Source organism: Apis cerana, linkage group LG10, assembly GCF_029169275.1.
Source record: "Apis cerana isolate GH-2021 linkage group LG10, AcerK_1.0, whole genome shotgun sequence".
Taxonomy (NCBI): Eukaryota; Metazoa; Arthropoda; class Insecta; order Hymenoptera; family Apidae; genus Apis; species Apis cerana.
The window spans coordinates 4724798-4751809 of NC_083861.1; the positions used below are offsets into that span (position 1 = coordinate 4724798).

The 27012-nt window shown below is 32.4% G+C and overlaps 2 protein-coding genes and 1 long non-coding RNA gene across 7 annotated transcripts in view; 1 reads left to right on the forward strand and 2 right to left on the reverse strand.

Annotated features, from left to right (window-relative positions):
* The window catches only part of LOC107993305 (solute carrier organic anion transporter family member 4A1), a 40420-nt gene extending 23711 nt beyond the window's left edge, over nt 1-16709 (reverse strand). The window contains exons 1-2 of one of the 3 annotated variants that reach the window (XM_017049663.3): nt 15866-16709; nt 10383-10435 (exon numbers count right to left, since the gene is read on the reverse strand). In XM_017049663.3, the coding sequence (XP_016905152.1) occupies nt 10383-10427 (45 nt within the window). In that variant the 5' untranslated portion in view covers nt 10428-10435; nt 15866-16709. Of the gene's footprint in view, nt 1-10382; nt 10436-15865 lie in introns of those variants that run through there. The other 2 variants (XM_062080818.1, XM_062080821.1) reach the window with 2 other exon arrangements.
* Nucleotides 1-20656, forward strand: part of LOC107993307 (uncharacterized) — a 42366-nt gene extending 21710 nt beyond the window's left edge. The window contains exons 4-5 of one of the 2 annotated variants that reach the window (XR_009831558.1): nt 20133-20455; nt 20576-20656. This is a non-coding gene — a long non-coding RNA (uncharacterized LOC107993307). Of the gene's footprint in view, nt 1-20132 lie in introns of both variants that reach the window. The other variant, XR_009831557.1, reaches the window with a different exon arrangement.
* Nucleotides 17016-26801, reverse strand: LOC107993306 (dynein assembly factor with WD repeat domains 1). 2 transcript variants are annotated; one of them, XM_062080822.1, is made up of 9 exons: nt 23965-26801; nt 23319-23714; nt 23156-23228; nt 22517-22720; nt 21553-21675; nt 21032-21216; nt 20702-20831; nt 20147-20445; nt 17016-19807 (listed from the first exon to the last, which is right to left on the reverse strand). In XM_062080822.1, the coding sequence occupies exons 2-9, from the start codon at nt 23356-23358 to the stop codon at nt 19611-19613; spliced, it is 1251 nt and encodes a 416-aa protein (XP_061936806.1). In that variant the 5' UTR covers nt 23359-23714; nt 23965-26801; the 3' UTR covers nt 17016-19610. The 2 variants fall into 2 exon arrangements, with proteins under 2 accessions (XP_061936806.1, XP_061936807.1); XM_062080823.1 differs by having other exon boundaries at nt 23319-23420; nt 23517-26801.
* Between the last annotated feature and the right edge of the window lie 211 nt (nt 26802-27012).

The following is a 27012-nucleotide window of genomic DNA, read 5'->3' on the forward strand; positions in this document are numbered from 1 at the left end:
ATATGCTGTATACGCGAAAGGAGAATAACAGTGCACGGTTAGAATAGGAGAAAAAAATGTAAGAGGACCGAGGGAATATTTTATAGAGACTTTTCGCCAAGTTTCTCATATTTCAAGATGAGGTAGGTCAGGCATGGTATCAACCGTTGGAGAAACGTGTTTCGAATTTATGACAGTAATAACCTAAGTATGCAGCCTCGAAAACTTGCAAATAAATCATGTTGATAATATTGGTCGTTAGGGGAGGATCTTAGTTAATGCGAGACCACGAAGATCCGAGGAATCGATATCGAATTCAAACGTTGAATTGGAAAAAAAGGCTTTGTTTGTTTTTAGAAAAGTTATTAGAATTTTACATTCCATCAATAATCAATTTTTTTAATTTCTTCATCAATTGTCTTTATCACTATTTTATTCTTGGAAATATTTCACTTGTTTATCTCTCATCGCACCATCCTCTTTTGTCTTAGCTTTTTTTCTTAAAATTAATCGAATAACGTAAACGAAGGTAGAGAATAGATTTGCCTAGACATCATATTATCCACGAGAGAAAAGGATGCGCATCGTTTCAGAAGGAATCAGCGTTTCACCGTCGAAATTCGCGAAGCGTTAAATTAAATTTCCCAGAGGTGTCAGTCTCAGTATCGAGAAGACCGATTGACATGGAACTATCGATATTTAAACGATAACATCGCATCCTCTATGAATTGATCGACCAGAGGCTCTCATTTCACCTCCGTTATTCAATAAATCTGAAAACAAAGAAAAAGATAAATAAAAGTTCACAAGTCAAGTGCCCAATAATTTAATCGTCGAATAATAAAAACCTGTTATTTCTCTCTCTTTTTTTTAATCGAAATATATGTATTTTTCCAAAAGATCATTGCTCAATACAAATAACGTTTATCACAATACTTTTTATTTGTATCTCCATCATCTTGATTATATTCAATATTTATTCCAATATCAAGATATCTTACCCACAAATTATTATAAATTTGTTTAAAAAAAGACCAACATTTCTACAAGTATTATAATCCAATTCAAACTCCAACTATCGAGTACCGAATTCCTCGATGGTCCCCCAGCGTTGAACCCTTTAAGAGTGGGTATTTATCAGTGAAAAGGCACCGGTGCATTTCGAATTTCTCGAAATGCAACATGCTTGTACCGCAACGATAACGGAACTCGAGTAATTAAACTCTTCCTATCTTTAGGGGACCAGTTCCGTCCCCTTGGATTCCTCCCCCTCGCTCATTTATGCCTCCACGTTTTCTCAAACATTCACAATTGACGCCCACGCGCCTTTCCACCCCCTCCTTCTTTCCTCGATCGCGTTTTGTAACGGATCTCTCTTGATAGAGGTTGATAAGGGTCAAGGTATGATGCATTTAAAAAAATCGCCATATTACAAGACGTTTCGCTGTTTGGTTTTATTAAAAAATTCCTGTAACGAAATGGAATCGGTTGCATCATTTCCTTTATTCGTGTATTTCGAGGTATTTTTACGATGAGGCTCCGACGAGATGAAATGGTTAACGGACGGAGGAGTTGTTCGAGTTTTTCTTTTCTGGTTCCAATTTTTTCGGGATATTGTTCCACAAGAGTAAGAGGTAAATGAGACGTCTGAGTGGGGACGAGAAAAGATATTTATAATGAGAATTTGTCTTTTTATTTTGCAATTTTATTATATGCGTCTATGCACTTTATAAATTGTATGCAATTACGTGGTGGAGATGAAGAATGTTCGAGCCTATCAACATAATAAAATACTTCCTTTTGATTCTGCAAGTAGATTCATAAGTCATTGTAATCTTCATCTTGTCAATTAAGTATTTAGAAATAGCAAATTGAGATTTTACACGTACCTTCATACCTTATTATAGAAACAACCAAACTATGACTAGATATACCCCATGAAACGAGCGTCAATATCCGAGAATCCCTCGAATCCTCATCAAATCTACCCAAGGAACCGTATTACACACAAAATCCCCTCCAAAGCTTTTCCACGATATTTCGTTTCGTTTAAATCCTCGAAGCCCCGAAGGCGTCCACCATTCCAAATCGAATACCGCGTTCATTAAAACGCACGTTGAACGGCGATTTGTTTGACGAGCTTCGGGCGCATAGACATTATCCAACAGGAGAAGAAGAAAAAAAACGCAATATACGCGTGTTGTGTGCGCGTCGTGTGCACAATGGCGAAAAGGCCGTGTGTCAACGTTCGTTTGCCCGTGTGCAAACGTGTGGATCGCGCGTAGGTGAGGGATGGAGAGACAGAGGGGGGAGGGATAAATACCCTTTCGGGCACGTTTCGACGGCCACGCGACCGCCTCGACATAAATTTCGTGGATTTAATAGAGATCCATGGCTTCCGGTTTCGGGGGACCATAAGCTGCTGGCGGCCATGCCTCGTCATCATTGGATTATTTGTTTTTCTTTTATTCGATTCTTCAGCTTTGCTCGTGAGATTTTTCGTTTAAAGTAGCGTCTGTGTGTTTACGTTTTCTGCAGGGTTCTTCTTATTGGATTAAAGGAGATCGAGATTATTAAAATTGGTGTTTTGGTTTAAAATTCGTCGAAAATTTTTATATCGTCTTAGGTAAAAAAATGTGCTTGAAGAATTTGTCGGAAGATCGGATCGATCCGACGAAAAATTTCGAAAATGGTGGATGAAAACAGCAAATAAAATAACATATTCGAATAAATTATGCTGAATTTATGGGGAAAGAATTGGACACAGCGTGACGAGAAATTTGTTTGTCAAATACCGGTTATTTATTGCTTCGATGGAATAATTGGGGGGTTGCTGGTTGAATAATGGTTTTTGGGATTTCGTTTGGTTTGATGGACGTAGATTATTCTTAATTCCCGATTGAATTTAAATATTACACGTTTTACATAAAAATTTAATATCGTTTTTTGCACGTAATTATTTTCCGCGCTAATTATGTATTAATGTAAAAAAAATTGTTTACGAGTTTCTAGAAATTTAAATAATGGAGACTCGTAAAAAGAAAAATATCGTACAATAAATTAATTAATTTAAAAAAAAAAAATACTTAATTTAATTTTTCATGCTGCTATACGTTTCGTATTTAAAAATATATTTTACAGTTCGTAATAATTCTTAATTTTTAACAACATCCATTCCAATGTTTTGTTATTCCTGTAGGAACTTTATATTACTTTATATTGCATCCTGTGTATACCTACTACATTTAAATTTAAAAGGATAATTTATAAAATTTTATCCAGTAGTATACACTGCTAAATAAAAGTTACCAACCAAATAAATACAAAAATATGATGATTTAATACACGAATATTTTATTCTTAATTCTGCCCTCGAACCCGTGATCACGTTTCATCGACGCTTATGCAAAGGGTTAACGGCGCGTGTCATCCGTGGGTGGCCTATTCTGAATGTTTAGAGGAAGTTTCCAATAATTTTCTATTGAATTTATTAACACCTACGAAATCGTTTCATTTCAGGCACGCACCAACTGTCGGATCCCTCGTCAATGGGAAAGAAAAATTCTTTATTTCAATTTCGTTTGTCCACGTGCATCTTGTGCTTCCATGTAAAAATTTAGAACCTTTGTTGTATCTGTTACATTACTCATAAAAAAATTAACTATTATATGTAAGGGTTAAATTAAATAATTATTATTTGCTAAAATATTTATATCTTGAAAATTTCGCGTTAAATGACACGAAAAATTCATCTTACCTTTCAAGTTCTTAATTTCAAATCACGTTTTTTAAAAACAAAAAGTTCTCCTCTTTTCTCTCCAACACCCCAATTGCAATTGTAACTGTTTCGAAACCAACGAGTTCATCATCTCTATTAACATTAAGCTCATTCATCTCTCATTACTTTCGTAAAAAAAGAGAGAGAGAGAGAGAGAGAGAGAAAAATTTCACCGCAAACCGCTCAATTCCTAGTAATCGATGCCAGTCGCGGGTTTAATTACGCAATGCCCGCGGGACCAATGCCCTTTTTTTTATCTTTATTTTTATTTCAGGATTCCATCCACCCGAAAGAATTGTACGAGCCATACAAAAGCCAAACTGACTCAACTTTATCGAAATTAATCATTTTCTTTTTAAAAAAAGTTCAAACATATTAATGAAACGTCAGTTTCATTTTTGTTTAAAAAAAAAACCAACTGTTATTTTTAAAATTTATCAAACGAATTTGAATTAACAATGTCCAGTGTAATATAAAATCGTAACACTGGTCATTAATTAATCCATAAATTGTAATTTAAACGGAATAAATGGACCTGTATGAAGACAATTATACATATGCATTTTTTTTTCTAACAAAAATGCAATTCTATTAGGCTATCCTGAAAATTCTTTTCGTGCCTATTGTCACGAATTGATCATTATGGACGCTTATCTATAATAAAAAGATCAAAATTTTGGGATCAAAATATTTTCCCTGCATAAAAAAATATAACAAATATTGTTCGTTGACCGCTAGTTCATCATCATTTCACATAGTTTTGATCAAATTCGAATTCAGATAATTATGGACGTATCAATGCGTCTATAACGAAAATATATATCTATAATACTGTTTCCAACCATTGATTCATCACGAGTTAACCAAAATGCCCAAAACTGTCTCTGTTCGAGCTCGCCACGATCGTCAAGCGTAAAACGACTCGCGGGAAAACCAGTCGCGATATTCTTACACTCTTGCTCCGCGTGTAATGGAATACATTTTTGCACTTTTCCCGCTGCTCTTTTTCTCCTCACCGTTTTTTCCCTCTCGTCGCAGCTTCTCTCGTTTCGCGGCCTCTTTCGGCCGCACTCAACGCTCGCTCGGCTCGAAATGAAAACGAGCCTCAAAAGAGCTTTGTACGCGCTTCCGTCACGTTCGATATTCGTGCGTTCTTTTATACCGCGTCACGTTTTTCCTGCGAGGATTTCACGGTTCTAGAGAAAGAAACACCGGGGGTCTCTCACACCGACATCGACCGAGTGACGTTTGTCGCCTAAATTCCTTTTTCTTCCACTTCCTTTTACTTTCTTCCATTTTTCCTTTGTATCTTTTTCCTTTTTTCTTTGTTTCTCTTTTATTTTTTTCGTCGGTCGGTTCCCTTTTCACCATTGTATGCACGCGCGTTTGTTTTTGATTCCTTTTTTGTTTCTTGCTTCCGTTTGTCGCAACAAGAATCGAAAGTTCACCGAGAATGAAATCGTAATTAATATTCCCTGTAACGAGCATTTTTCGCACCAGGAACCTTGAATTCAGATTTATCTCCATCGCGAGAGGATTTTGGAATGTAAATTTTTAATTTATTAATCGTGTATATCGAAGTATAGAAATTCAATATACAATATAAGGATCTGTGCTTTCTCAAGCCCAATATAATTCCTCGTAAACTGTTCAACTCGATGAAAAAAGCCATCATCAAACAGTGCTTCAGCAATACACGAAAACTGCAAACACCCATTGGAAACACTCCAACAAAACCACCCACCTCGATGCAACTACCTCTAAATACTCGACGTTAATTACCTTTTCAATTAATCGTTTCCGATAACTTGCCTAATGATCGAGATATCCCCATTTCTTCTCCAAATATTATCCCCAATATTTCCAAAAAAAGATAACAAACACAAAATTGTGGTAAAATTTATATCTGTATAAAATTTTTGCTATTTATTGTGATGCAAATTAGAAACACGCTCGAAGAAAAAATTGGCTGAAAGCGGAATATTTTTCTTTGAAATATTATAGAGATATATTCAAAGAACTTATCGCGAAGCCAATCACAATTTCTTTCAACCTCAGATAAGAATCTTTAAAATGGCCTGCTTATAACAAATACTTGAAAAGAACACACAACTAAAAGCTGTGCGAAATCCTCCACTCCACTCGTAAATAGCCGAAAACCATCGATTAATTACCCTTTCAATCCCCGATAAGTTACGCAAACGACCTGAACGCGTTTCCCCTCCAAATATGGCGTCTCGATCGTGGCGGGACGCATTGGCCGGAAGTTAGACGCGGCAAACTTTTCCCGCCAGAGGCAACCAGTCTCTCGCGCATTCCTAACGACTCCATTCAGAAGTAACTCGATTTGTGGCCGGGCATAAAGTGAATACGTCAAACAGCTTGTTAATCCAGATTAAATGGCGCCCGGCCGGCGTTTCTCGCGAAACCCTCCCTCCCTCCCCCGCCAATTATTTAGCTGGCCGTTTCGCTCGAATCGCGACTCCGTTTCCCATCCTCCATAGTTTTCATGAACGCGACTAACGAATGCCACAACGAATGCCTCTCCTCTCCTCCTCCTCCTCTTCTTTCTATTTTTCTCTGCCTCTGTTTCCTGCAATGCCAACTTCTTTTCAAAGGGAATATTCAGGGGAGGGTGGGTGGAGAGGGGATGGACATCGGTACGATTGATTGCAATTTTTCTTGTTAATGATTCGTTCTTTTTATTTTTCCTTTTTTCTTGGGTTTTTCTCTTGGGTTTTTTTTGTTTTTACAGGCGAGTATGGCTTCTTTCAAAATAAGAGGGGGATGGAATCTGATTTTTTTTTGTTGGTGTAGGTTATATATGTTGCTGGATTTATTAATACTTTTAAAAAATAAAAAAGAAAGAGATGATAAAAGTGATATCGAATCGAGATTATTAATTTTTATGATCGATTAATAAGCGTTATAAATCTCTTTTCAAATACCTTTTGCTTTTCCCTTTTTGATTTCTTGTGCAGCTTATTTTTGATCTTCTTTGAGGATTTTTTATTAATTTTTTTTTGAAAAAGGGAGGTAGATATTGGATGATTGGAATGGAGAATACTTGATCCGGGATGCAAAGGTTTTTTTCATTAGAAAAGGTAAAAAGGGACACGATTGATATCGATAAAAAATAAACCTCTAGCTTCATCGAGACATTTTTAACAGGGAATTTTGGCAATTTCGAAAATAAATATGATCCATTGAGAGCTTTGGAAATTAAAAATTATCACTCTCCTTGAAAAATAGCAACGATCAAGATAACATAACCCAAATAACAATGTTACAACAATTCCGTTTCCTCGATCGTAATTGCGACTCATCATCCACTTCCCACGGATTTTTGACCGGTGCCCATCAATTTCGACGATACTCTCGTCCTACCCATCCCTCCCACTCCACTTTCTAACCATTATTTTTCTCTTCGACATCTTCGTCATGCCGCTACTCCTCGTAATTGCGGCACAATCGTGGCCCGCAGGCATTAACCGCGCGCAACTCGTCCCTTCCATTGATAATACCAACGATAACAATGGCGAACAAGCAGGGCGAACAAAGAAGGAGGGTGGTGGATGTGTACGGTCGTGTGTAAAATATGTAGATCGGTCGAAATTTTCGTCCCATATTCAACGTCAATCTCTCAGCATCTCTCCCCGGAAAATCGCGTCCAGGGAAATTGGGGCTTCCGTCATCGCGATGGCGTGCTTCGCCTCCGGTGAATGATCTCATTTTTCTCTTGGATTGCCATTCATACGCGCATTTCTGCTTTGATTCATCGAATTTTTCCCTGCACGTATATTTTTATCTCCTCTCTCCGCGTCCTTTTCCTTCTCTTCTTTTTTCCTTTTAATTCTTTCCTTTTTTTTCTTCTTTTTTTTTTTTTAGGTGGATAGAACGATTGGCGAAGATTGATGAGATTTATCGGGAGTTAGTCGGTTAGATTGAATAGGGGAGAATATGTGTTTTCATGAGATGTATTTTTGACGTCCGTTCCGGGATATTGAAGGTGGAGAGTGATTTGTGGTTTGTTGGTGAACGCGCGTTTGGTATGCGGGTTTCGTTCGATTTTCTGGGCGAAACCAGTTTTTTTCGACTTCCGTTTCGAGGTTTTTATCGCGTGTTCATTGGAACAAAGTGTTTTCGATTTAAAGTTTTTCCTAATATCCTTTTAATTCATTAAATAGAATTGATAATTCGTATAAATCGCACAGATGTACAATTTTACCAAGCATTTTTTAATACAGTTTCGATATACATACTTATACATATATATATATATATATATATGTATAGAATGCATCTCGAAATTGCAATTCGATCGAATCAATCACCCACGTCAACCACGCATACCGCAACCACGGAAATGAACTATTACCGACCTCATATACGGTTCCACAAACCGATCATAATTGCAATAATAACAATCGAACAGCTTATTAATCGTTTCCTATTGAAACAATGTTTTTCTGATGCAAGAGGAATTTCATTTATGTAATGGCATCTCTTTATTTTCGATAATGAATAATTTCGCTTATAAATAACGATTAATACGATTATGGATATCAGCATCTTGAAAAAGATCCTTGTTCTTCGAAAAATAACGAGAAGATTCAAATAATTGTTTTCCACGACGATTCTTTTCTCTTTCAAGAAAGGATTAAAAAAAATATATTAGAATACTCTTAACCGGTTATAAAACATCCCTAATTTAACAAAGGTTTAATAATACGAAAGTCTGCCAAGGAAACAACCTCTTTTCAACCCTTTTTCCATTTCCTCCATTAGAATACGTAGTTCCGGTACGTATCGAAAAATGGCGCGAACCTGCTTTCACAAACGCACCAAACTCCCTTTTTAAATGAAAAGTAGGATCGGGATAACCTAGGCGAATAAAAGAGGTCTCGAAACGAGTTTACGTTGCACGCGCATTGTGCCACAACTTCTCCACGACACACCGTCTTCCAAGAATTCGGCTTGACTTTCCGAAAACCGCTTTCATCCGGTCAATATTCTTTAGGCAAACATCTTTGTCGATTCTTCTTATCGTTGTATTTTTCAGCGATCCTTTCGTGGCCCTCGACCGTGTAGACGGTAATATCGGGGAATAAATTTCAATTTTTCTTTATCCTCTTGAGAATGTTCACAAAATCCTCTTGAGAATATTTGTTATTGGGAAAAAATTTGGATGGTACATCAAGTATTTTTGATTAGGATTGAAATGATTTATAATAGGTAGATACGAGATTTATCTTCTTGAGAACGTTCAAAAAATCCTCTTGAGGATAATCACAGAATCCTCTTGAGAATATTTGTTATTGGGAAAAAGTTTGGATGGTACATCAAGTATTTTTGATTAAAACTGAAATAATTTATGGTAGATAAATGCAAGATTTATCCTCTTGAGAATGTTCATAGAATTCTCTTGAAAATATTTATTATTGGAAAAAAATTTGGATGGTGCATCAAATATTTTTGATTAGGATTGAAATCATTTATCTTCTTGAAGATGTTTACGGAATCCTCTTGAGAATATTTATTATTGGGAAAAAGTTTGGATGGCATATCAAGTATTTTTGGTTAGGGTTGAAATCATTTATGATAGATAGATGCAAGATTTATCCTCTTGAGAATGTTCAAAAAATCCTCTTGAGAATGTTCATAGAATCATTTTGAGAATATTTGTTATTAGGAAAAAGTTTGGATGGTACATCCAGTATTTTTGATTAGGATTGAAATGATTTATAATAGATAGATACAAGATCTCTCGAGAATGTTCAGAAAATCTTCTTGAGAATTCTCAGAATTCTGTTGAAAATGTTCATGGAATTCTCTTGAGAATATTCACAGAATCTTCTTGAGAATTTTGTTATTGGGAAAAAGTTTGGATGGTATCAAGTATTTTTGATTAGGGTTGAAATAATTTATGATAGATAGATAGAAGCTTTTGGAAAGATAGAAGTAACAGTTTAGACGACAATAGAATGTTCGATTCGTTGAATATTCTTTCATTATTCAAATATAAAATCTGCATACACAGTAATCAATTTTCCGTAATAAAAATTCACCGTATAAAGCCCTATTTTCCAACAATTTTCCCTTTACAATAAACAACACTAAAGCAATTTTAAAAATTAAACAACACCTCGAGGATAGTTGTTTGAAAGTTGAACAGGAACAGGACGGTATCCGACGATTACGATGAAAATGATTCAACGAAGTTCAAGAAGCAAGTTTGAAACGCCAACCTACCGTTTTTTTTATCAGATCTTTTTTCCCCGAAGTTTGTTCTAATCTCGTGACCGATAATCCGGAAATTCCGCCAGCAAAGCAGCCTCACCGTCCTTTCATCTTATCCCACGGGAATAAACAAGTGCAATACCTTTTTATCCCGATTCCTACGATGCGAAAATTTGCATCTGATTCCAGTTCGAATTTGCATAAATACTGGATCTACGTATAATTCGACTAATATGTAAGATATATAATAATATTGTATAAAGTTTGAAATTATTTTTACCGAATAATAAGTGTTGATTATATCGTTAGATTATTTTATAATACAGGAGGGAAATTTTTTTATGTAATCTAACTCTGCGTTTTTCACAAATATTCATCCACTCACCGCATTTTCTGTCGCGTCGTATCCAAGATTGTCCATTCCAGTCATTACTTCACCTGAAAAAGAAAAGGATCTTATTAATTTAAAAATAGGAGTTCTTTCGTTCACTCGGCAAAATTCGAGTTACATATTTTGCTATCACATACTTGTAGATCACAAACGATAAATTCAGTGCATTCTCAAACCGTAAGACAATCCGTTGAGACGTGCGAATGAACCATAATGGAGCTGGTAACAATCGAACTAACAAGGTAATAGATGCTTCGGTTAAATTATGCAGTCTGTATGGAATGTCTTTGAGCAAAGCGTCTTCGAAGCAATCCATTCGTATTATTCTAAACAACTTAATTTCTTCAACTGTAAAAATATGACTTGAGTTTTTTTACAATCTGCTCTTTCATGATATAACTTTTATCAAAAAGTTTGTAACAACGCTGATCAAAGATTATACAATTTATTTGCCTTTATTACCAATTTCACTTTAAATTTTACTTTCTCATCTTCCTGTTTCCCGCAGTGAAATTAATTCTCGCGTTTAACAATTGTTACAATTTCCTCGTTACACTTTTCTTTAGTGACGAACGTGACCCAGTGACAAAGAGAAAGGAAGAAACGATAAAGATCGTTCGGTTTTTACCGCGGATCGAACATAAGAGCTCTCGAGCAGAGACATCTTTAAGTTCAACACGATTTCCCCATTACCGATTTTCTTCTACGATTCCGTGCATCGAATTCACGATCGTTTATCAGACTTTTTTAATATCCTTCGATTTCAATATTTTTCAATCATCCCCCTCGAGACGTTTGCAATTTCTCGCTGTATCGATATTTGAATCACTCCTGTCGGAAATTAAATTGATCAATTCCAATTTTTATTTTATTAAAATTTAACCTATTTATTTTTTTAAATAGACATACAACAGTTAACGCATAGCGTGCCATCGATTTATTATATGGATTTATATAGAAAATTTTCATTTCAAATATTTATGTATTATAAACTCATTTCTTGGAACTATTTTCACAATAATATCCAACCATATATATTCTGTAATTTATAGGAGAAGGCACGCAATAATGGAAACAAACTAGTTTCAGTGACTTTCGCTTTTTCCACGTACGATTTTTCCTTATTCATTGTACAAACACGTATTGAGTAATTACCTACTTAGAAGTAATTATTATAAAAATATAAAATAAACGTTTCATTTACTTATTTTTTTTCTCTCTTTGTTCTTTAATTATATAAAATTTACGCAAGCGAGAATTTACTCATTGTCAGAAACGCAATATCCTGCTCTCCTTGGAAGAAAGCACGAGGATGGTAAAAGCGGACCTCTTTTAATTCCATCCGAGTTTATTGCAAAACAAACGTATGCAAATCCATTTGGAAATTTCAATTGTTAAAACTTGCGTTGAATATGCAGTGACTCGCGTTAATATTTGAAATTAATAATACGGGAGATATTGTTGCTGTACATATTTGTTTACGATATACTTATTAAATCGATTGTTTTTTTAAAAGGATTGCGATATTTACAATAAATTGGAAATAAAAATTTTATCTGTGAACGATAAATGTATAATAATTGCGCGTGAAAAACAATTAATAAAACGAAATAAAATACTTTCGAAAATATTAAAAAAAAAGAAACCAAACAATTCCCTGGATCTAGATGAAAATCCCCTTATAAAATTATCCGAAAATATTCACCGTCCTGTCTATCCTCCCTTATCTCCGACCCATTCGTCCCAAATCTAATTACCCTTACAATTTCTACGCGCGGAAATCCACCAGCCTATAAATCGCCCCGAAGAGAAGCCGCTTTATCTCTTCCGTACGCTCAGAGTCAATGCATAGAACCATCCACGTTGTAGAACAGTCTGTATCTCGGTTTTTATTACGAAGGAAGCGCGAATTCGTGCTTTATCACGAGGAGGATAGGGCCACCCACCCGATTCGATTCGAATGGTGGAGGAAGGAGCGACGTGTGTATGCTGACAGGACACTTTATTTATCGTTGCCTTCTTCTGATTTTTTTTTCTTCCTTTTTTTTTTTTTTTTTATGATTACGAACGCACAAATGCACCGTACACACAGATGTATCCAGGAAAATATTCGACGTGGTTTCACGTGGAAGGAATTTTGAAGGAGGATCTTTGGAAGAATTTTTATTGGGGCGTTGATAAATTAAAGCTCGGAGCAATTTTTTTTTAAGGAGTTATTCTTTGAGAGAGATGAAATTTTAAGTAGATGGGTAACTCGGGAAATGTTCCTTTATGGCCCAAAGTTTTTAGAAAAGTTAAGCAGGGGAAGTGTGGATAGAGAGGTAATTTAAGATTGGAATGTATTATAAACTTCATTTAATCTAATCTAATCTAACCATGTTTCCAATTTGACAATTAAAAATGATATTTCTGTGATAATCAATATTTTTTCCTAAACAAAATTCCACGTACGTTTAAATTTTTCATATATATCAGGGGAAATTTCTACGATTCGTGACGCGTTTAGAAACATCTGAAACGTTGCTGTTTCGTTGCTGCACGATGTGTCAGAAAAATGCCTGGCCATATATTAAAGAGGTAAATCTGGATCGCTATACAGGGAGAAATTTGTTGGAACGTATGCACTATGTCTCGTGATATACCGAGCAGATTAAAATAAATATTTCAAGTGGTGCAGTGCGTATTACGGCACGGCCAAACTTTCTCACCGGTAAAATATATACGAAGGATTATATACAGATCTATTAGAAATATTTACTAATCAGTGGACAGTTTTTACCAGGATAAAAACAGACACGTGGATGTTATTGGAACAAGATTAATCTGCTAAGCTGTGTTTTTGGTTGTTTGATTTTATCTTCGATCGATGGAATCTTCTCATAATAGTTTAATAGTGATATTTATTATCCGCATTAATTATTTTTCGAGCTTTCATCGCGTGTCTTCTCCCTTTTTTCAGTGATATTGCTAATTAGAGTCGCGACGAAGACACTTGTACCTTGTCCAAGGTGTGAAAATTAGCTCGATTCCTGTTACTCAAAGATAATCTCGATTGCAACAATGATTTCCTCCTTGATAATCAATGACGGATCAGCTCTGATCTCATTTTAAGACATTAAAAATATATTGAGAGGATTAATCAAGTCGAACTCTAAAAATATTTTGGGCTCCTCTTAGAAACTTAGATCCAATTACCTATGACCTAAAACGGAAATAAAAAGTGCATTTCCAAAGTGCATTCTTTCGATTTTTCAGTCTTTTTCTTTTACTCGTTGAATTCACACTAAATCGATTCGCTTGAGGCTAAGACGAAGATTCTTGACATTTTCTGATCGTTTTGTTTCCTTTGACGTGGCTAAAATTGACGTCGACAGTTTCGTTGCTATTTTAAATAAGAGATAATAAATTTGCGGGATATACACTCGTGAATGATTCGTCGACAATTTTTTTCATGATGATGTATTATTATAGTTATTATAGTTGATTATTTAAATTATTCTGTTTACGAGAGAACTGATATTCGTCGTATATTAAATCGTACAGATTGTATATTAAATGGCACAAATAAAATGCGTATTCAACATTCATTCTTTTATTTCGATCGAATTTGCTGAAAATCATATTTTTCGTGTCAATGTTGCAATACGTATTGCAAATAAAAATAATATTTTTGATGCGAATGTTTTCGATACAAAAATTTCACGTAGAATTAAAATCTGCATTAAATCTCCTCCACTCTTTTATTTAATCGATCTTATCCCTTCGATCCACTCTCTTAAATTCTTTAATTGCTCATTGCCTCGAAGCAACGCGAGATAATCGCTCGAATCGATTCACCTTACAACGAGATCGTTTCACTGTAAAGAGATTTCCTTTCTCTTGGACCGCGAAAGTACGTGTCAGTTTAATAAAATACACACAAGGCTGTAAAACCGGTTTCCAGATCTACAGAATAGACGAGGATTTGTAATAATTTCAGCCAAAAAAAGAAAACTAAAAAAACTTAATATTTCACTTAAATACTGTTTAAACAGTGCTATTTTAATCTTTGTGCAAATTTAAAAATGCTTAAATCATGAACAAATATAATTTATTATTTTAATGGTGAATGATGAAAATAGAAGATGCTTCAAATAAAAATGAAAAAACTTACGTTTTTTCATTTTATTTATTTTACTTACGTATAAATTGATATTTTTATACGTTTTATTAATTACAATTATATCAGATTATTTTTTTATTCAATTTCTTTTTCCTCTTAAAATATGTATTATAAGCAACTAGGTCACGAAAAGTGATAATTCTCTGAAGCATCTAGGCTTGTAAAAGTATGCAAAGTCCTGCATTTATATCATATTATAAAACGTTAAAATTAAAATTATATTATAAAACGTTAAAATTAAAAATTGTCTTTGAAATATTGTTTTTCCCTATATTTCAATGAAATTATATCTTATATTTACCTCGAGATAATATTTTTATGATTTCCAATTAATACGTATTTGAAACATTATTCAACTACTATTTCATTACTGTTTAAATGTTATTTCATATAAAAGTTTATTTGCAAAATAATCCTCTATCGATCGGAGAATGGAAATAAATTTTCCATTTATTTGAAAAATCTATTTTTCCCCAATTTCGCCGAAAAAAGAAAGAAAGAAATGCACGAGTCGATTCCTCATCAAAGTTCCCGAATTTACGTTATGATTATGACTCTCTGATGGCGTGAATCCGGGTGCAATTAGCGTGATTACAGTTTAATCGGAGCCATTATGAGATTTGATGACACTTTGACGAGAAACTAAATGTACGTTCGTGGAAAATGAATTGGAAAATAATTTCTTATCGAATTAGATGTTTTTACATTTTTCTCTTGTTTATCTTGAGTAATCTATTTTTGTTTATAGATAAGTATGACGCAAGTTTTCTAATAAGATTGGAAAATTGGTTTCTGTCATATTATGTAAGGATAAATTGAAACTCTTTCGAAAATTTTCTCAACTATTTTTTTTTCTTCTTCGTAAGAAAAATTCTTTTCACGTGGAATAATAAATAAGTAAATAAATTAAAATAAAACTAAATGTAAGTTTCCCACGTAATTTTTCTAAAAATAGAAAACAAAAATGAAAATCGAGGATATGAAATAACATAAAGAAGAAACAATGAAAGAAAAGATATTTTCAAAACTAATATCTGTAACACCTTCTTATATTTCAGAAAGACATTTCTTACGTCTTAAACAAAGCAGTTTAATTTCTTAAACATTACGATATTTTATGTAATAATATCCTCGTGCAACGTATAATATGCAACGACGTTAAACTTTAAATATTTGCGATAAATCGCTATCTTATTTGTGGTCACTGATAAAACTCGTACTTTTTAACCTGTTTTTTAGAAAAATTCTAATAGGATTTCTCGATATTTCTCAATATTCGAATGTTATTTTGTTAAATTCATAATTTAAATAATACCTTTACGTGCACCTGTACTCCATTAGTCACGATCCACTTGCAAACTTATCCACTTGTTTCCTCAAATCACGCCACCAATCTTCTTCAAACTTTCACGTCGATTACTTAACCTTGAAAGATTCTTGCGTTATTTCCTTACACGAAATTTGATATTCCAAGCGAAACACATACGATGAATCGATCACTATTCCTTACATTGTTCTTGATCGACACACTCGAATTTTGTAATTTCTTTTCACGCGTAAAGAAAACAAATTCACGAAGAAAAACAATCCTCGTCAATTTTTAAGCATTCTTTAATTTGTCGATATTTTTAATCCTTAAACCCTATTGATTTCTTTTTAAATTTTTATTATCAGACTGTGCTATATATTGAAGTATATTTGTAATTGTATCAATCAAATTGAATCACGAAAATCTCAAATCGATTCAAACGTAACAAGGATCGTTTTAGTGATAAATCCTTGATTAAAATACGCTTTCGAAACAATCGAAAATAATTATTTAAATTATATTCTTTCACCAATTTCAACATCAAGTTATTTAAATGCATCACCTCGTTTCTTCGTTAAACAAACGTTATTCGATATCAAAACACACGGATCCGTATTTACAAAACGAATACTTTTAATTTTTTTAACTCTTTGAGCCCCATCGATCTTATTTCTTGATTAGTACAATTAAATTTCTTTTTTTTTTTTTAACTCTTCATTCACTGGGTATTCACCAACTTTTATGAAATAAAGACTTTAAAAAACGATCGTTCCCAGTGATGCGACACTGTCATACAGACCGAGTAGAGAACACCGACTGAGACAGCAGCAACGTTTGTTCGCATAAGTATACAATCGCGAATGACTTTCGAGATAGTTTCTCCCACTCATCGACACGTTTCCATATATTTGATGATATTTCTCGATGGCCGATAGATATACAATCCTGTTTGAAGATTATGAGACTTGTCAGGACAAATTTTTGAAACGATTTTTCATATTTATCTACATGATAATTACAATATAATTTTTCGATGTTTTTATTCAAAATAATATTACTTATTTCTATATTTATATTTTTATTATTAGTTTATCGTATGTTTAATTGTTTAATTAATTCTATATCTATATGTTGAAACAATTAAGAAAATTTGTAATTGATTTATTTATAATTTTTATTTTATTTTATTATTTTCTAAATCTTGACAATAATATTACAATAATATTAGAGCTATTAGAGCTTAGTACAATTCCTCTCCATTCTTTCTGCATTCTATTGTTTTCTTCTCGTTTCCTTTCATCCACCACTCGTTCCAATTTGATACAATTCTTTTTTTCTTCCATACAATCTTTTGTGTATCATTTTTAAAACGTGTACGATATTTAAAAATTTTTAAAAAGTTTTTTCACGAATTCGAAATCAATAAATAACAGGGATCAACGGGTAAATATTTATTTCGTCAATTACAACTTTTCAAAAATTACGCGCATATACACTTTCGACATCCACGTAACGTAAATATTTTGCAAATTTCTCTCAATCAATATATATCTGAATTTATTACACATCTCATACCGATATTAAACGATAATAAGCTTTAATAAATTCCTATTAATAACGACAATATACACATTCATTTTGAATATAAATTAAACCAAATATAAATCACAATTCATATGTATTAATTTCACGTAGGAAATTTAAATTGAATCTTTATTTTGCAATTACTAACATATCTTTTTCATCTCGTGTCGCAATTAAATCAAATTACTCGAAAATTAATTTTTAATATCATTTTGGGAACATCCTAATCTGTTTCCTACAATAATTTGTCATTTCACGAATATAAATTATTCATTCATTCGACGAAAACACATTCATTCATACATTCTTCTTTCTAAATATTATTTCGAAATATCATTTTCTTAAACAATTCCAATTACCTGTTTTGCCTCAAATTTTTTGAACGAGACCAAAGAACATTATCGAATAACGATTAACATTAATTAATATAATTATTTGCAAATTATTATTATATAACTTTCATCCAGATCTGAATCCAATTAATGAATAATTTTTGCTCACTTCGCGTACAAATTAGATGATAAATTATTTTAGAAACAACACGTATATTCGATACAGCGAAGTCGAGTTTAACTCCAAGTTTTAAAAGTTGGAGAACACATGTTTAGAGGATGCCATTCTTGGCACTGTCTCAAAATGCAGGATCTCATGTCGTATTCTCAAAATTTAAATCGAATTCATTTTTCTAATAATCTTTTTTCCAAATTTTCTTTAACGGTGTAATCCTTTTCACAAACTTTTTACTTTTTATTTCGCGTACAAACTCTGAACTCTCTTCTTCGCTGCAAAAAAATTGAATCAAAATTATCGTAAAGAAATAATTAAGCGTTCCTTCGCGAAACGAGGATCACGAGTGTTCATTTTAAAATTATTATAATCGTCTCCTTAACCGCCACTTAATCGCTCTTGATAATGCTGACTGTGGAGAGTTACGCAATTTTTAGAACGCGATATTGTTTTAATTGCTGTGCAATGCAACGTAGGTGTAATACCACTCTTTAAAGGGGGCGACTTTTAATTAAACGTCCCGCCACAAGTATTCGTTGCGAGTTTTCGTTATAAAACGACGCGGTGGTTTCTCCGTTTTGATGGAAACCGTTGCTAACAAATACCATCTCCTCGTTACACCATATTACGTTTCATTTAATATATTTAGAAATTGTGTGAATAATTGTGCTTTGCAAACAATTCACTTGCGGAGATATTGCATTCCGTACAATTAAGCTCATTTTGTTATTTACAATTGGATTGTGCGTTGCGATACATGCGGATATTAGGATATTACGTGTCAAATATACATTGTATACAGTGTTTCTCAACTTCCTTCTTGGCTGCAATCCTCTTTTTGCAATATGCAAACGACTCACGATTATCCTCGTGTGAAAGATTTGATCTTTCGCATCGTGATTCCTCGAATGAATAAACTTCGTTGCAGGAATGAAAATAACGAAAATTTTTAAAATTATTATCTTATGATAATGAATTTTTCTGACATCTTTTTAAAATATGTCCATGTAATTATTTTGGAATAAATGGATTTTTAAAGTCCATGTAAGATAATAATGACGCCCTTTGAGAAACACTGGAATAATACGATAGAATAGTACAATTTGTAACATTGTTGAGTTTCGAGAATTACATTTATTTTATGCTGAGAATATTACATTGGATCATAAAATATTCCAAATAGATATTAATTTGGAATATTTTTTATAATTTGTAATTTATATAAACTGTTTATATAAATATTTAAAATTTAGATTTGAATAGAATTTAATTATAAATTACAAAAAATTTTATTTCAATAGTTTTTTACTATCTACTGTAATTTATAATTAATTTATATGATTGAAAGTTTTAAATATTTCCTTAGATCCGCATTATTTATTTCTATTTAAATCTCAAATTATTTAAAAATCACTTACAAAAATGTTAGGATTCCTCTTGTACAATTTAATTTCTTTAAACACTTTCACTATAAATTTGATAAATTCAAATTATATTAAAAAAAAAATACTTTTATTTCAATTAAAAAACATTTAAGAAAGTGTTGACAACCTTAATCTACAAAAGAATGAATAACATTTTAAAGTGCATAAAAATATACGACGTAAACAATGAACAAAATCACAAGTAAGAGCTAAGGGCACACCTGAAACCAATCGAGTCATCTCCAAATCATGCAAGTGTTATCTTTACTCGCTGTGATAATAGTATCGCCATTATAAGAAAATGCACAACTGAACACGTCGTCCGTGTGTCCATCTAATGTCTGTATGCAGCATCCATTTTCCAAAGACCACAATTTCGACGTTCTATCCAAGGATGATGTCAGCAAATGTTGACTATTTGGACTGAAACACACTGTATCAATTTTCTCCATTATTTTCTATTAAATATTTCCTCTCTCAAATTATTAATCTTTCTAAAATTATTTTGTACAAACTATTCTGCTGTGTATTTTCAATAATTTGTTATTTTAAATAAAACAATATATATATCTATTAAAAAAGAAAAAAGAAAAAGAATTTAGAGTTTAGAATTCCTCCCGAAAAAAAAGATTATTCAACATCAACTCATATCCTTGTCTGTATTATTCTGCCTATTTTTTCCTATCAATAAAAACTAATTAAGATATTCATAAGGTGGTCAAGTTTTTCTAATAATAAATTTGCATTATATGTAACAGAATGGTTGAATCACCTTTCGAAACCTCTTCTCGATGACCTTTCATCAAGGCCAGCTGCTTGAAATTGGTGCTCACATCCCAAACTCTGGCTGTGGTGTCGCTGCTCGCAGTGGCCAACTTTTTCCCATTGTTGTCGAAGGTCAGGTCCAGGACTTCGTCATCGTGTCCTCGAAATGTGATCAGGCACGAGTTCATTTTCGTGTCCCACACTTTGGCCGTTTTATCCATCGACGATGAGGCGATCAACGAGCAATCGAAGTTGTAAATGCAGTTCGATAATTCGGATCGATGACCGATTAACACGCATATGCGACTGGAAAAAAGTAAGTAGAGAATTGAAGTGACAAGGAAATAAAAAATATATATGAAGTATATAATAAAAACTTTCTTTACTCCTTTCTTTAGAATTTATTGTTTTTTAATTATTATTTTTAATTTTCAAGATTTTGATTGAAAAAACGATATTTGAAAAAAGGTATGTATATTTGTAAATGGAATAAAAATTAATTTGGGATAATTGGAAATAACCGTGTTGAATTTTCTTTCTTCTTTTCATAAAATAAACTCACGTGAGAATCCTTGTATCCCAAATACTGACAGTGCCGTCAAAAGAACCCGTTATTATTTGATTTCCATCGTTATTGAAGTGTAAAGCGATTATTTCTGCAGTGTGACCTCTCAATATCCCTAATTCCTCACCTGTTAAACGAATTTTTATTTTACTTTAAAAAAATCCATCCTCATTACTCATTTTACATTCGTTTAAAGATTAATCTTTCGAATGTAACTTGAATTTTATAAAATTGTGTAACAAAAGATGTAACATGAAATTAAATTTCATGCAAAATTCATATTAAATAATGATGTTAAATAATAATTTTCACTCTTAATGTAGATACCTGTTGTTATGTCAAATATTCTTGACGTCATGTCCAAAGATCCAGTTGCAATTTTTGTATAAATTGGCGAGAATTTGGCAACAACTACTTCAGCATTATGACCCCTCATAGTTGTCGTGCAATGACCCGTTCGAGAACACCAAATTTTTGCCGTTTTGTCGAAGGAACCCGTTACGATTTTGTCTCTAAATATCATAAAAAATTATTAATAGAAACGATTAAACAATTAAAAATCGAGAATATATTTTAAATTAAATTAAAATCCTTCTTTACTACGACTTGTTATTTTTCAAATACGTAAAAGAAATCATTTTTTTTTTACGTTTAAACAAAAAATATTTTATCTAGATTTTTTTGTTACAAAATAATATGAACTTCGTTTCAAGACGTTGTGTTGTGTACAACGGGACTCTAGATAGAGATATTTCATCGGCAAAGAGTGCATGAGAAAGACTGTATCCTCGTTTCCGGTCGACGGCAGTACAAATGAATCGTAAGAGCAATGGTTAAACGAGACGTACGAAATTGGGTTGTTGAAGGACACGGTGTAGACCACATTCTTATGGCCTTCGAGAGTAAGAAGCTCCGTTCCACTGTCAATGTCCCAAACTTTACACGTTCTGTCATAGCTGCCTGTCAAGCATCTATTAACAAATTTTAATACAAATTGTGAAAATATAATTTTGTAGATTATATATTGAATCAAATCATTAATTTTTAAATAATTTTTCTATAAATTTCAAATTTGAATAAAGATAATTCTTTTATCGTCTGAAATTATATCGAATTGTAAATAATTTTTCTTAAATTACAAAGTGAATAATGAAGTAAAAAAAAAAAACAATTAATCGAACTTAATGACTTCCGCATTTCTGTTTTCATCAAATTAAGGATAGTTTTAGATACTAATTTGCAAGAAACTTTGTTAAAGATACATTTCCACAATCCCAGATGATAAAGAAGTTATTATTCTCTTTGTAAAAACTTTTCAGGGGAATGTAGACGGTAATTCTGAAATAGATGGTCAAACTTTAGAAGCTTATCCCGCTCATTTTAAGAATAAAATAGGTAATATGAACATAGCACCACGAATGTTCACGAGTTACTTTTGCAATAAACTTTTACCAGTCTCTTGGATCTTCTTTAAGTAGGTTACTAGACATTGTAAGATTAGATTGAAATATTTTTAACTTTTTAAAATGCTATTGCTTCTATCTCTCTATTTTATCTAATTTATCTAATTTACAAACAAAAATATTAAAATAATTAAACATCCAGAAAATAAATAATTTTGAATAATATATCAATAGTTGTAATATATGTACAACTATTAAATATTAAGATTTCAGATTTTGAGCCTAAAATAGTTTAAAAATTTTAGAAAACATAGATTCGTCCATCCATTTCTGATTTATCCTTACATTACTTTCAATGGCATGGTAATTAAATTTAGAACTGTGGTGGGGCAATCTTAATCGGGAGTACCTTTTACCTAGTTTATCGAACGCGATATTCGTGAGGGGCAGAAGATGGGTCTGCAAGGTCTTGTATTTGTAGTAACGTTTAGGGTTTGTATCGCAAACTTTGGCTTGCAGCTTCTGCAGGGTCTCCACTAACTGCTCCATTACACTTTCGGTTATTACAGGCTCGGCCGCTTTTATGCTCTCCGCTAATGCTCTTATGTCCGTTCTGCAAAACGACACGTACACTCCACTAGTCTACTTGCCGCCAAGTAATTATACACCTACGTGCGCTCTCTTTTTCTCTCTCTCTTTTTTTTTTTTAAATAATTCAACGAGCTTAATTGTGACGTGCAACTTTAACGTTTCCTCTTCTTTTTTTCTGTTTTGATTTTTTTATTTTTCGACTGTAATCGCGTTTCGAGTTGTTACTGCGAGATTTTTTTTTTAAATTTTAGCTTTATGAAAGTAATTATATATCTAAAGGAAAACAAATTTAATATTGTGATAATTCTTTCGATATCATACTAATTATAGAAATATTCGCGAAGAAAATTTTATGAGATGATAATGACATTAGCATTTATATTATATACTTAAAAGAAAGAATGAGAGTATCAAATTCTATGAAAAAGAAAGAAGCTTGATTAAAAAATTTAATTACTCGGCAGACAAATCCAGAAGATCGATCATTTTCGTCTTGATATCTCCACCTTGAGTATACTCCAAGGCGAGGCCTATAAAACGAAGAAAGATACAGAGAGATACTTCATTTTTGGTGACACACGTTAATTTCTGCAAAAATTCATGCCGCTCGGTTGGTATACCTGGTGGAAAGTAACGAAGCAAAAACTTCATCAGCTTCATGTGGACATTCCAATTACAGCCACGTCCAGTGTTTTAGACAGCAACCAAATTGCCACGAGTCCCTTTCGAAAACGAGAGGAACCTGGATTTAATTATAAAACGTAATCGGCGTGTACGCGCGCGAATTAAACGCGAATCGTAGAGGTTAGGTTTTTTACCCACGGCTGTCAATGCAGTGACCCGCACCTATTCGTCGTGCGTGTCCAACTGCCTGATACGGTTGCAGAAATAGACGAATCGCGATATTGTGCGTTACCAAGGCACGTTTTGTCGATTGCATCCCGGTCTTGCGTACAAATTTCGTGATCAATTATTGTAAATTTTGCAGAAGAGACGCCTAAATGAGACTTTGAAGGCTAAATTGTGAAGGACAAAGTTCACTATATTATAAAAAATTATATAAAGGAATAAAACTTAATAAATTACTAAGGTATTATCAAAATAGTTAAAAAAGTTAATAGTCAAAATAGTTAATATTAAATCTTAAATCTATATTCTCTTATTAAATCTTATTAAATCTATATATAATCTTATATTATATTTTAAACTAGAACTTAAATCTAAGATGCATTTTATCATTTATATCGAATGTAAAAAAACTTGTACCTTCAATCTAATCCATTGTTAATTAATCAAAATAATTTAAAGCAATCATTTTAGGCTAGATTGATGTCCGTAGAAAATGTGCGTAGTTCCTAGCTTGCCATCGCTTTTCAAAAAATTTTCGAAAGAAAATCAACATATTTTTTTAAATGAAAAATATGAAAAGCGATGCCAATTACCGGGTCTCACCCACGGGGAGGTGACTACGCATCGAGATCCATCAGGTTGAATTTATTCAACAAATTGAATAATACATTAAATGATACAATTAATTATCTATAAATTAAATCTTAAAGGTAGAAAAGAAATATGATACAATTGGTAAATGATTTATCCATCGTCGTCCAACGTCGTCCATCGTTGAAGACTTAAATTTAACTTATACTAGATCTTAATACTAAATCTTACATCTATCTTAATACTAAACGTTACATCGATCTTACATCGATCTTACATCTATCTTACATCGATTTTACATCGATCTTACATATATCTTACATCTACCTTATATCTTATATTTATCTTACATTAATCAAAAAACTAAGACCTAAATCTAAGATGCATGCATCTTATCATTTCCATCGAGTATAATCAATTATAATAAAAATCTAAATCTTAATAATAAATCTTAAATCTATCTTACATTATACTTAAAAGATGCGCGCATATTGTCATTTACATTGAATGTAAAAGACTTTATTAGTACCTTCAATCTAATCCATTGCTTATTAATCAAAATAATTTAAAGCAATCATTTTAGACTAGATTGAAGGTATGCGTAGTTCTTGGCTTGCCATCGCTTTTCGAACAATTTTCAAATGGAAATCAAGATATCTTTTTAAATGAAAAATATGAAAAGCGATGCCAATTACCGGGTCTCACCCACGGGGAGGTGACTACGCATCGAGACCCATCAGGTGGAATTTATTGAACAAAGTGACTAATACATTAAATGATACAATTGATTATATATAAATTAAATCTTAAAGGTAGAAAAGAAATATGATACAATTGGTAAATGATTTATCCATCGTCGTCCAACGTCGTCCATCGTTGAAGACTTAAATTTAACTTATACTAGATCTGTAATCTTACATCTATTATATCTAATACTAAATCTTATATCTATCATACATCTATCTTACATCTATCTTATATTATTCAAAAAAGTAGGACCTAAATTTAAGATGCATGCATCTTATGATTTACGTCGAATATAACAAATTATATTAACGAAATCTAATCATTTTAAAAGCTATATCTTACGTTGATTATCATGATTCAACGCCGTCCAACATTGTCTATCGTTACATCGAATGTAAGAAATTATAAAAAAAGAAATTAAAATCTATGTCGTATACTGATTATCGTGATCAAATATCGTCCAACGTCGTTGATCGATGTCCATCGTTGTCCATCGATACATCGAATATAACAAATTATAATAAAGAAATTTAATAATATTAAAAACTATATCGCATGTTGATTATCGTGATCCAACGCCGTCCAATAGTGGCTATCGTTACGTTAAATATAAGAAATTATAAAAAAGAAATTGAAATCCTATAATGGTTATCCTATATTGATTATCGTGATTATCGTGAACAACATTGTCCTACGTTGTCTATCGATGCCCATTGTTTTCCATCGTTACATCATATATATAAAATTATAAAGAAAAAAATTAAAATTTATGTTGTATGCTGATTATCGTGATCCAACGCCGTCCAACATTGTCCATCGTTACATCGAATGTAAGAAATTATAAAAAAAGAAATTAAAATCTATGTCGTATACTGATTATCGTGATCAAATATCGTCCAACGTCGTCCATCGATGTCCATTGTTTTTCATCGATACATCGAATATAACAAAATATAATAAAGAAATCTAATAATATTAAAAACTATATCGTATGTTGATTATCGTGATCCAACGCCGTCCAACATTTTCCATCGTTACATCGAATATACGAAATTATAAAAAAAAAATTAAAATCCGTATTCTGTATTGATTATCGTGATCCAACGTCGTCCAACGATGTTCATTGATACATCGAATATAAGAAATTCGAAAAAGGAAATTAAATGCTTTTTATCTAACGATGTCAATCGATATCCAACGACGTCCAACAATGTCCAACGATGCCCAGCGATATCCAACTGATGTCATTCAATGTCCATTGATACATCGAATATAAGAAATTATAAAAAGGAAATTAAACTCATTATCCTATGTTAATCATGATTCCACGTCCAACGTCATCCAATGATGTGCAGCGATGTCCAACGATGTCCAACGTCGTCCAATCGATGAAATCTTAAATTTAACTTATACTAGATCTTAATACTAAATCTTATATCTATCTTACATCGATTTTACATCGATCTTACATATATCTTACATATATCTTACATCTTATATTTATCTTACATTATTCAAAAAACTAGGGCCTAAATCTAAGATGCATGCATCTTATCATTTACATCGATTATAATCAATTATAATAAAAATCTAAGTCTTAATATTAAATCTTAAATCTATCTTATATTATACTTAAAACTAGAACTTAAATCTAAGATGCGCACATCTTGTCGTTTACATCGAATGTAAAAGACTTTATTAGTATCTTCAATCTAATCCATTGCTTATTAATCAAAATAATTTAAAGCAATCATTTTAGACTAGATTGAAGGTATGCGTAGTTCTTGGCTTGCCATCGCTTTTCGAAAAATTTTGGAAATGGAATGGAAATCAAGATATCTTTTTAAATGAAAAATATGAAAAGCGATGCCAATTACCGGGTCTCACCCACGGGGAGGTGACTACGCATCGAGACCCATCAGGTGGAATTTATTGAACAAATTGAATAATACAATTGAAATAATACAATTAGTTATTTATAAATCTTAATACTAAATATTACATCTATCTTATATTATGCTTAAAACTAATACTTAAAACTAATACTTAAATCTAAGATGCATGCATCTTATGATTTACATCGAATATAAGAAATTATAATAATGAAATTGAAATCATTATAAATTA